This window comes from Malaclemys terrapin, chromosome 8, assembly GCF_027887155.1.
Source record: "Malaclemys terrapin pileata isolate rMalTer1 chromosome 8, rMalTer1.hap1, whole genome shotgun sequence".
NCBI lineage: Eukaryota > Metazoa > Chordata > Testudines > Emydidae > Malaclemys > Malaclemys terrapin.
The window spans coordinates 30487019-30499736 of NC_071512.1; the positions used below are offsets into that span (position 1 = coordinate 30487019).

The 12718-nt window shown below is 39.9% G+C and overlaps 1 protein-coding gene across 1 annotated transcript in view; it reads left to right on the forward strand.

The window, feature by feature from the left end:
• Positions 1 to 12718, forward strand: part of DOCK2 (dedicator of cytokinesis 2) — a 500577-nt gene that overhangs the window by 21341 nt on the left and 466518 nt on the right. The window contains exon 2 of the mRNA XM_054038081.1: positions 7387 to 7470. Coding sequence (XP_053894056.1) covers positions 7387 to 7470 — 84 coding nt within the window. The remainder of the gene's footprint in view (positions 1 to 7386; positions 7471 to 12718) is intronic.

The window sequence follows — 12718 nt, forward strand, 5'->3', positions numbered from 1 at the left end:
GCAGAGATGAAGTTTCTAGACATAAATGACTGCTTGTTGGAGCAGCTAGTCCTGGAAATCACAAGGGGAGAGGCAAATCTTGGTTTAGTCCCGATTTAGTGCCTATAGCTGAACTGCTTGGTAATAGCAATCATAATAGAATTTAATCTAACATTCATGTGTATGTGGTGGTCATGGTGGTGAGGACATACCAATGGAGACCATCTCAGTAGCATTTAACTTCAGAAACAGGAACTACACAAAAATGAGAAAACTAGCTAAATGGAAATTAAAAGGAATAGTCACAAAAGTGAAATGCCAGCAAGCTGCATGGAAAGTTTTTTTTAAAAACATCGTAATAGAAGCTCAAATGTATTCCTCAAATTAAAAAACCCAGAGAACCAAAAAGAGAGCCACTCTGGCTAAACAAAGTAAAAGAAGCAGTTAGAGGCAAAAAGGCATCCCTTAAATAAATCCTATCGAGGAAAATAGGAGCATAAACTCTGGCAAATCAAGTGTACAAGTATAATTAGGGAGGCCAAAAAAGGATTTGAAGAGCAACTAGCAAAAGACTATACACCTCAACCCCGACATAACACGAATTTGGATATAACGCGGTAAAGCAGCGCTCCAGGGGGGCGGGGCTGCACACTCCAGCAGATCAAAGCAAGTTCAATATAACGCGGTTTCACCTATAACACGGTAAGATTTTTTGGCTCTCGAGGACAGCATTATGTCGAAGTAGAGGTGTATTTATATATATTTTTGCTGTTAGTTTTTAAGTAAAGCGGAAGCAGGAAGCCTGCCAAACCACCAGTGGGACCACAGGATGATGCAGGTGCTAAAGGAGCACTCAAGGAAGATGAGACCATCGTGGAGCAGCTAAATGCATTCTTTGCATTGGTCTTCACTGTAGAGGATGTGAGGGAGATTCCTACCCTTGCGCCATTCTTGTTAGGTGACAAATCTGAGGAACGGTCCCAGAATGAGGTATCAATAGAGGAGGTTTTGGAACAAATTGATAAATTAAACAGTAATAAGTCACTAGGAGCATATGCTAATCATCTGAGTTCCTTCAGAACTCTTTGGTGAAATTGCAGAACTACTAACTTTGGTATATAACCTATCATTTAAATCAGCCTCTGTACCAGATGACTGGAGGATAGCTAATGTGACACCAATTTTTAAAAAAGGGTCCAGAGGGGATCCTGGCAATTACAGGTCAGTAAGCCTAACTTCAGTACCAGGGAAATTGGTTGAAACTGTAGTAAAGAACAGAATTATCTGACACATTGATGAATAATATTTGTTGGGGAAGAATCAACATGGCTTCTGTAAAGGGAAATCAAGCCTCACCAATCAGAATTCTTTGAGGGTCAACAAACATGTGGACAAGGGTGATTCAGAAAACTTTTGACAAGGTACCTCACCCAAGGCTCTTAAGCAAAGTAGCAGTCATGGAATAAGAGGGAAGGTCCTCTCATGAATCAGCAACTGATTAAAGGACAGGAAACAAAGGGTAGAAATAAATAGTCAGTTTTCACAGTGGGGAGAGGTAAATAGCAAGGTTCCCCAGGAATCTGTATTGGTACCAATGCCGTTCAACATATTCATAATTGATCTGGAAAAGGGGGTGTCATAACTATAAAGGGAAGGGTAACAGCTGTCCTGTGTACAGTACTATAAAATCCCTCCTGGCCAGAGACTCCAAAATCCTTTTCCCTGTAAAGGGTTAAGAAGCTCAGGTAACCTGGCTGGCATCTGACCAAAGGACCAATAAGGGGACAAGATACTTTCAAATCTTGGGGGGCGGGGGGAAGGCTTTTGTTTGTGTTCTTTGTTTGGGAGGGCGTTCGCTCTCGGGACTGAGAGGGACCAGACATCAATTCAGGTTCTCCACATCTTTCTAAACAAGTCTCTCCTATTTCAAACTTGTAAGTAAATAGCCAGGCAAGGCGTGTTAGTTTTCCTTTGTTTTCTCAACTTGTAAATGTACCTTTTACTAGAGTGTTTATCTTTGTTTGCTGTACTTTGAACCTAAGACTAGAGGGGAGTCCTCTGAGCTCTTTAAGTTTGATTACCCTGTAAGGTTAATTTCCATACTGATTTTACAGAGATAATTTTTTACCTTTTTCTTTCATTAAAAGCCTTCTTTTTAAGAACCTGATTGATTTTTTCCTTGTTTTAAGATCCAAGGGGTTTTGATCTTGATTCACCAGGAGTTGGTGGGAGGAAGGAGGGGAATGGTTAATTTCTCCTTGTTTTAGATCCAAGGGGTTTGGATCTGTATTCACCAGGGAATCGGTGAAAGGTTTCTCAAGGCTTCCCAGGGAGGGAATCCATTGGGAATGGTGGCAGCGGGACCAGAGCTAAGCTAGTAGTTAAGCTTAGAAGTTTTCATGCAGGCCCCTACATTTGTACCCTAAAGTTCAAAGTGGGGATACAGCCTTGACAGGGGGTAAACAGTGAGGTGGCAAAAATTGCAGATGATACAAAATTAGTCAAGATAGTTAAGTCTAAAGCAGACTGTGAAGAGTTACAAAGGGACCTCACAAATGTGGGTGACAGGGTAAGAAATATCAGATGAAATTCCATGTTGATAAATGCAAATTAGAAAACATAATTCCAACTATGCATACAAAATGATGGAGTCTAAATTAGATGTTTATCACTGAAGAAAGATCTTGGAGTTATTGAGGGTAGTTCTCTGAAAGCATCTGTTCAATGTGCTATGGCAGTCAAAAAAGCTAACGGAATGTTAGGAACTGTTAGGAGAGGGATAGACAATAAGACAGAAAATATCACAATTCCACTATGTAAATCCATGGTATGCCCACACCTTGAATACTGCATAGAGATCTGGTCATTCCATCTCAAAATGATGCATTAGAATTGGAAAAGGTTCAGAGAAGAGCAACAAAAATTATTAGAAGAATGGAACTGTTTCCATATGAGGCGAGATTACAAAGACTGGGACTATTCAGCTTGGAAAAGAGACTAAAGGGGATGTGATAGACATCTATAAAATCATGAATGGTGTGGAGAAAGTGGATAAGGAAGTGCTATTCTTTCACGTAAGACAAGAACCATGGTTCACTAATGAAATTAATAGGCAGCAAGTTTAAAACAAACATAAGGAAGTATTACTTCACAGAACACATGGCCAACCTGCGGAACTCATTGGCAGGGGATGTTGTGAAGGTCAAAACTCTAATGACATTCAAAAAAGAATTAGATAAGTTCATGAAGGATAGATCCCTCAATAGCTATAAGCCAAGATGATCAGGGATGCAGTCAATGGCTTTGTTGGTATTTTTTCAAATATATGCAGTTTGCAGATAATTTATACTATGTAATAGGTTATATATTTATGTGTATTTGGGCTTTAAACAGCCCTATATTAAGAATATAAAGTCTTTATAAACTCATTCAATTAAGCAATCAAAATTCAACCAAGAAATCTGTTTAGTCTGTAAGTTTCCACTTACTCATTTAGAAAATGTTTAGCCTGCAAACTAAGCCACTTCCTTTGTCAGTTATTGTGCTTTTTCAACATATTAACTGGTGTTAAAGGAAGCAATTAACAGGAGGCAAAACTAGTTCACAACATGAATTGATGATTGTTAGTATCTATAATGTTTTGGCTTTTATTTAACACAAGGCAACCAGTAGTGGAGGAATGCATATTTCAAGTGAAAGGTGAAAACTAAATTAATCTTGGCTAGGGCTCTGTGTTTGTCACGCAGCTCACGGAAGTCACGGATTCTGTGACTTTCCATGACCTTGGTGACTTCTGGGGGCGGGGGGGAAGAGACGGTATGGTTGACCCCAGGGCCGCCTAAGCAGCTGGCTCTGGGGCAAGCTGCTCAGGAATAAAATGGTTACAGTAAAGTAAAACATAGGCCAATATGACATGCATCATCACAGGCTGCCTCAGCGCACATTGAATTATGTTGCTTTGCTCAGATACTCCTAACAAAAGCTTTTATGTGCAGGGTGGCGGCAGTGGAACACCAGCAATCATAGCAAATTCTTGAGTAGCTCTTAGTTTTGGAGTTGTTGCTAAGCTCTGACAGCTTGGGTATTGTCTTTTAAGTTGTAGTGCTTGTGTAAGGTGTGCATGATCCAGTTGGAAGCCTTGCATAGATAGATTTTATACTCCTATACTCTGTTTTCTTGGCATGATATACTTAGTGTGTTTACAGAGTGGCTAGTGAAAAATGGCTTATAAACTTCCCACCGCCACTCAAAATGTATGTGCAACACTGTGACTGCCCACTTACATGTAGTAAGGACTAGTGACCAGGTGACAGCTGTTCCATGGTGCATCCCTTTTACTCCTGGGAATTTTTAGGGGGGATGAAGACCTAGAAGAAGGGAGAACTAGGAGTTGGGAGAAGGAAGATGGCACTGGGGAACAGTGAAAACTTAGTGAAAACCCAGCCTGTTTCTTTAGGGCCTGGAATCAGGGGCCTTGTAGAGCTGATGTGGCAAGACTGCCCTCTCTCCCAGCCAACTGGAAAAAGCACTGGGAAGAAGGCTGTATATATTCTGTGCCTTCCATCAGGATGGAGGAGACGGGCAGGGGAAAGGACTATCTGTGGACCTCTCTCAGCCCAGGAAGGTAAGGGAAAGAACTACATGGAGAGCTGCATGAAGGGTTCCTGAGGGAAGTTGCTGGAATTATTGAGAGCCCAGAAGGAGGTTTGTACAAGCCCAGAACCTGAGGGGAGAGACTACAGGCCAGGGAGACTTTATTTTGAGTCTGGAGCTGGAAGAGACTTTATATCAAGTTTATTTGGATTGAATAGAGTACAACCCCAATAGGGGAATTGTATCTTTACCTTTGGACTGTATGGAGTTCTTAAGGGGCCCGGACAGAAGGAAATGCTGGCAGGACACTGCAGGTGGCCAGCAGGGGGTGCTAAAGGGCAAGTACACCCTTTTATAGCAGGATGAACTCTGTTTACTTAAAGCTTAGCAATATAACACTTTTTGCTTACACAATATTGTATCACTTCAAACAAATGTTAAATAACATAGTATTAAATACACATTACTATAAATCATTCTAAGAGAAAGTAGTAGGTCTTAAGCCATTTGGGGAAGCAAATTCAGTTTCGTTTTTAGGCTGGAAATATAGGGGAATACCACCTACAAATCAATGACACTAGATAAATCAAAAGTCAGGGAAAATGCCTTTAACATTAAGAGTAAGGGAATGTGGCAAGTCCACAGATCTTGAAAAAATATGGGTAGGACTATGGAATAAGCTTTTAGGGAGAGAAGTGTTTCAGGTGATGGCAGGGGACACTGAGGGAATGGAAAGCTTTCAAAAAGTAATTATTGGGTGCACCATACTGAAAGCAACACAATAGCACTAGCCCAAGGGTTCTCACACTTCATTGCACTGCAACCCCCTTCTGACAACATAAATCACTACATTACCCCGGGGGGTGGGGTGGGGAAGAGGATAAAGCCTGAATCCCACCATCCCGGGCAACGGGGCTGAAGTCATAGCCCAAGGGCTTCAGTCCCAGACAGGGAGGCATGTAATCTGAGCCCTGCCACCCAGGACTGGAACCCTCAGGCTTCAGCTTCATCCCCAGGCGGTGGGGCTTGGGCTTTGTCCCTGGGCTGAGCAAGTCTAATGCCAGCCCTGGTGACCCCATTAAAACAGGGTCGCGACCAACTTTGGGGTCTTGACCCACAGTTTGACGGCTGCTGCACTAGACGATGAAAACATGAGCAAGGAGGTCCATAAAGTATTAACAGAACAGAAGGCCAAATGAAAGGAAGAATTTGGACTACAGGAGATAAGAACTTTAAAAGAATAAAATGGAGTTTCTTTTTAAAGGAGTATGATGGACAGTATTCTGCTGTCAGCTACACCATTGCAACTTGATAGCCTTATGAAAGGCAAAGTTGATCTCAGCAATATATATTTAAGATACAGCTTATTTACTTGAATTCATGGTCCTGTAACAGTAGGCCACAGGTGCCTTTCTGCTGCATGAGTGCAAAGGGGAGCAAAATAGGACAGAAAGGTAATTACGTATGCTGAAGAGAAGCTGTGCCTCTGGATCATGCTCATTTCAGCTACAGACACTGCAAATTTGTGGGTTTGATGTACTCTGTGGTTTTTTTTTTTTTTTTGGGTTTTTTTTGGGGGGGTGAGGCAGGGTGGGGGGGAATAGGGATGTTCTAGGAGGAGAAGAGAATGGAACTAAAAAAAATGACCATTGAGTAATGTGTACTTCAGTGTAGATCAGAGATTCTGCAATAGATATCTGCACTGAAGTTACTTTTGATACAACAAAGGTTTCAGCCCTACAAACATTTAACAAGATCTCTGTGGGATGTTTATTAATTAGCCACACTCTCGCTATGTAGCATGTGCCTCTATCAACCAGCCCCTAGGAGACTGCATACACAAAAAGTCAAACACTTACCCTGCCAGCCCACATCCTGTAGGCCTCAAAGATAATGAACAACTGTTTGAAAAAGCCTATTACAATGTTCTTGAAACCTGTTCCACTTCTCATCTTCATTTCTGTGCTTTGAAACCACATTTGAATTACTTGCTTTTGGTTAGCAAGATTGTTAGCATCTAGTATTTTTGTGGCAATTCAAATGTCCTAAAAACAGTACAACTAGACTTTTTCCGCTTTCTCTGTATTAACCATGATTTTGCTTTAAGATTGAACTCTTTACCTTTAGGAACATTTTTAGCTGCTTGAATTAATAAAATCATAGTCTGCAGGCATTTTTTTTCTATTGTTGCACCTGAACTTCAATTGTGCATATATAATAGCTATTTAGACTTATATGCATGCATAAGTGTTCAATGTGTGCATATATATTTAGAGTGAGTGTTTGGATCATAGTAGGGACCCTAATGCATGCGCAAAATAAACTCTGGATAAAACCCTGACCTAAACCGCTCAATACATTGCATGTTTTGCTTTAACAACTATGTATAATGGGGAAAATACAAGCCCTGATTCAGCAAACACTAAAGCAAGTAATTAAAGTTAAGCGTGTTCTTAAACGCTTGGCTGAATTTGGGCAGTGACCACCAAAGTATTTCCCACAACATTATCTTTAAATTCCTAGTGATGATGATGATCTTTTGAAAATGTATACACAATCCTCTTTTGACTACCAGCAATGCATAGCTTCTTTTTGTCTTTTTTTCAGGTAGTGTTTAGGTTAGATAAGAAAAGAAGAAACTTGTTTGCTGAAATCATAGCCCCATCATATAATTTATAATTTGTCTTGTTCTCCCTAGTCTATTCATTGTGGAGTCAAAATCTTAACATCACTCATAGCTTACTTTTCTATTTAATTGAAAAGTATGACTTGCTCTACTTGAATCATTGAATACTTTGTCCTTTAATTTTGCAGCCATATACAACTTTAAAGGTGCAGGAGAATCACAGTTACCCCTGCAGATTGGTGATGTGGTCCATATATTGGAGTCCTGTGAAGGTAAGTCACTTGCATTCAAAATATAGTGTCTCTTTTCAATTACTTGCATTGAAAACTTACATTTATATCACATTTCCTCATGTGCTTTTCGTCATCAACCAGTATTACATTAACATATTCCTGGGAAAACAGGGCTAATTATTTCATTAATAACAGGTTTCAGAGTAGCAGCTGTGTTAGTTTGTATCTGTGAAAAGAACAGGAGTACTTGTGGCACCTTAGAGACTAACAAATTTATTAATTTCATTAATGAATACTTTTCAAGTCTCAGAATTAAACTAAGCTGTTTCCTATCTGCTTATTTCAGTTGACCATTCAACTTGCAATAAAGCATCAATCGCTTTCATTGGCCAGTTGTCTTTATTTTATTGATTTCAATAAATAGGATGTACTAATGCAAGTCACCTGAAACCTACCACATGATTATGAAGCCAGTTTATCACCTGTGTGTTTGGGAAAAGCCTGGTTAACATGAAAGGATTTAGTGAGTTTCAACTTCAGGTTTTTCATCTAATTAGTGGTAAAGGAAAGGGGGTATTCAACTTATTTTCCCTTCCCCTACTTCCCTTCAACCTGTGAGTATACTGATGAGAGTTACACAGATGTTAAGATGGATTGTCTTACATCTAGATCTACCTGTTCTACCAAGAAGCACATAATGTACTACAACTACAAAAACAACATTTAATATTGTAAGAGTTTCAAAACCAGGATAGGTCCTGCTGTACTTGGTTAGTCTAAATTTGCTTTCTTTGGGTCAGAGTATATTCATCCTTGGACATCTGTTGTCAGAAATATTAAAGTGTATGTGGTTTTCATGCAAAACATTAAGGATGAAGGAATCCAGGTGGATAAAGAGTTGAGGTTGTTGTCAGCCCCACTTAGGTGCACTGTGCTTATCTGATGGAAGAATTGAGTTTTGAAGATAATACATGGGTTGTATGTGTGTGAGGTTTATTGTTTTAAAATTCCCCCTTAACACAAAGAATTTCTTTAATACATAATATTTCACTCTTCTTGTATGTCAGAGCTGCCTTACAAGAAACACTTTTTAGAAATCAAAACATCTCACTCCATTTACCTCAAGTGCCAAACAATGATTATTAGCATGCATTAAATAATGCTGGCCAAAATTTAAAACTAGTTGCACATCATTAACATTGAATGAGTTGCTCCAAATTATTGGTGTATGTGGACAAAGGGTGGAAGTAAGACAGAACTAAGATGGGAAGATGCAAAAAGGAATAACATAAGACTGGAACTTGATGCAAACTGGAAATTGCAGGTGTGTGTGTGTGCCCAATGCACCTGAGTTGAAGATTTTTGCCAGTAGTACCACTAGGTGGCATATGTACCCCAGCTCTCCTTGTCTGCCATCTCCTCTCAGTGAAAGTTGGAGTTCTCTGTGGCTGTTTGCTTTGGTTAGCCAGTGTATTCTGAAAATCTTTGCATGTATAGAACAAAAAAGCAGAGGGACTTTTGTCTAGAAGTTCATCTGATGAAAGAGGAATGTGTCCTGCATTGAAACCAGATCCCAAACATGAGGTGACAGATTCTAAATCCATGAGAAATGTTCCTCCAGCCACCAGCAACTCAAAGCACAAGTCAGGTGAAAAATAATGCTTTTCATCTTCGCCACTGGCCTCCTTGAAGCTTTCTGATGCTGACAAGTGCTCAAAATCTTAATCTTCTCAGAAGAAGCCTTCCAGTAAGTCCTCCAATACTGGTTTGAGGTATCATAAATGTGAGGGTCAGATCAGATGATAAACATTCACATAAAAAAGAATCTGACACATCAGAAAAGGGCAGACAAATAAACAGTGACAAGTTTTTAAAGTGCTTGTACACAAATGCTAGAAGTCTAAATAATAAGATGAGTGAACTAGAGTGCCTTGTGATAAAGGAGGATATTGATATAAAAGGCATCACAGAAACCTGGTGGACTGAGAACAATCAATGGGACACAATCATTCCGGGGTACAAAATATATCGGAAGGACAGAACAGGTTGTGCGGGGGGGAGGGAGGGGGGAGGGAATGACACTATATGTAAAAGAAAATGTAGAATCAAATGAAGTAAAAATCTTAAGTGAATCCACATGTTTCATAGAATCTCTATGGATAGAAATGTCATGCTCTAATAAGAATATAACATTAGGGATCTATTATCGACCACCTGACCAGGACAGTGATAGTGATGATGAAATGCTAAGGGAAATTAGAGAGGCTATCAAAATTAAGAACTCAATAATAGTGGGGGATTTCAATTATCCCCATATTGACTGGGAACATTTCACTTCAGGATGAAATGCAGAGATAAAATTTCTCGATACTTTAAATGACTGCTTCATGGAGCAGCTGGTATGGGAACCTCTAGATTTAGTCCTGAGTGGAGCGCAGGAGTTGGTCCAAAAGGTAACTATAACAGGACCCAAGTATCAGGGGGTAGCCGTGTTAGTCTGTATCTACAAAAACAACAAGGAGTCTGGTGGCACCTTAAAGACTAACAGATTTATTTGGGCATAAGCTTTCGTGAGTCACGAAAGCTTATGCCCAAATAAATCTGTTAGTCTTTAAGGTGCCACCAGACTCCTTGTTGTTTTTATAACAGGACCACTTGGAAATAGTGACCATAATACAATAGCATTCAACATCCCTGTGGTGGGAAGAACATCTCAAGAGCCCAACACTGTGGCATTTAATTTCAAAAGGGGGAACTATGCAAAAATGAGGGGGTTAGTTAAACAGAAGTTAAAAGGTACAGTGACTAAAGTGAAATTCCTGCAAGCTGCATGGGTGCTTTTTAAAGACACCATAATAGAAGCCCAACTTCAATGTATACCCCAAATTAAGAAACACAGTAAAAGAACTAAAAAAGAGCCACTGTGGCTTAACAACCATGTAAAAGAAGCAGTGAGAGATAAAGACTTCCTTTAAAAAGTGGAAATCAAATCCTAGTGAGGCAAATAGAAAGGAGCATAAACACTGCCAAATTAAGTGCAAGATGTAATAAGAAAGCCAAAGAGGAGTTTGAAGAACGGGTAGCCAAAAACTCCAAAGGTAATAACAAAATGTTTTTTAATTACATCAGAAGCAGGAAGCCTGCTAAACAACCAGTGGGGCCCCTTGATGATCGAGATACAAAAGGAGCGCTTAAAGACGATAAAGGCATTGCGGAGAAACTAAATGGATTCTTTGCTTCAGTCTTCACGGCTGAGGATGTTAGGGAGATTCCCAAACCTGAGCCGGCTTTTGTAGGTGACAAATCTGAGGCACTGTCACAGATTGAAGTGTCACTAGAGGAGGTTTTGGAATTAATTGATAAACTTAACATTAACAAGTCACCGGTACCAGATGGCATTCACCCAAGAGTTCTGAAAGAACTCAAATGTGAAGTTGCGGAACTATTAACTAAGGTTTGTAACCTGTCCTTTAAATCGGCTTCTGTACCCAATGACAGGAAGTTAGCTAATGTAACACCAATATTTAAAAAGGGCTCTAGAGGTGATCCCGGCAATTACAGACCGGTAAGTCTAACGTTGGTACTGGGCAAATTAGTCGAAACAATAGTTAAGAATAAAATTGTTAGACACATAGAAAAACATAAACTGTTGAGCAATAGTCAACATGGTTTCTGTAAAGGGAAATCGTGTCTTACTAATCTATTAGAGTTCCTTGAAGGGGTCAACAAACGTGGACAAGGGGGATCCAGTGGACATAGTGTACTTAGCTTTCGAGAAAGCCTTTGACAAGGACCCTCACCAAAGGCTCTTATGTAAATTAAGCTGTCATAGGATAAAAGGGAAGGTCCTTTCATGGATTGAGAACCGGTTAAAAGACCGGGAACAAAGGGTAGGAATTAATGGTAAATTCTCAGAATGGAGAAGGGTAACTAGTGGTGTTCCCCAAGGGTCAGTCCTCGGACCAATCCTATTCAACTTATTCATAAATGATCTGGAGAAAGGGGTAAACAGTGAGGTGGCAAAGTTTGAAGATGATACTAAACTGCTCAAGATTGTTAAGACCAAAGCAGACTGTGAAGAACTTCAAAAAGATCTCACAAAACTAAGTGATTGGACAACAAAATGGCAAATGAAATTTAATGTTGGTAAATGTAAAGTAATGTACATTGGAAAAAATAACCCCAACTCTCACCCTCCAGTATCCAGATTTCTGAAAAAACTAGTCCATGTCTATATTGTCTAGTATCTGACCAAGTACCATCATGGGATCTTAACCTAGTCTTTAAAGGCTAATGGACTCTTTAAAACCCCTAGTAACATCACCATTGTATTTCTGGAGGCAATAACTTCTGCAAGAAGAGTGTCTCAGCTACGAGTTCTGCTAACTAACTGTCCTTAATTTTTTTCCCCTATGAATGAGGACAAGGTTCCTTTCAGATGACACCCTAAGTTCATTGAAAATGTGGTGTCATCTTTCCATCAGAACCAATCTATTCATTTCCAGTGTTTCCCCCAAAACCTCATTCTTTCAAATGAAGAAAGACTTCATACCTTGGATATTTACAAAACTTTGCTGTTCCACCTTGATCGCACTGTTGTTCAGTGTGATCCCAGGCTCTTTATAGCCCATGCAGAGAGAGTCAAAGGACCAATCAGTGATAGCTCAACATATCTCACTGGATCTCTGACAGTATCAAACTTGATTACAATCTTGCAAAAATCTCTTCACCACCAAAACCCCCCCCCAACTCATGCCCCCAGGGCTCAGTCCACTTCCTCTGTATTGTTGAACAATGTTCTGATAACAGATATCTGTAAAGCAGAAACGTGGTCATTTGTACATAACTTAGGCTCTCGAACAGCCGAGCTTCAGCAAGTCAGCATTGCAGTCTCGGTTCAGATAATTCACAATCCTACTATCTGTAAGGAAACTGCTACAGAGGCAGCAGAATGTATATGTCACTTGAAGGAGAGAAATGGATTACTTGCCTACAGTAACTGTTCTCAGATGTGTGTGCTCATACATTCCACAACCCTCCCACCTGCCCCACTACTTTTAGACAATAACTTCACTAGAGGGAGATGGAACTGAAGTGGTGGACATGCCCATTTTATGACTTAAGCTCAATGTATGAGGAGAGTGAGGGTGCACATTCCACCTAATAGTACTGCTGGCAAGAGTCTGACTTAAGTGCTTTGGGGGCATGCAAATGCAGTAAAATTATACATGTGCACAACACACCATTAAGAACAACAGTTACTGTAGGTAAGTGTTTGGTTTTTCTC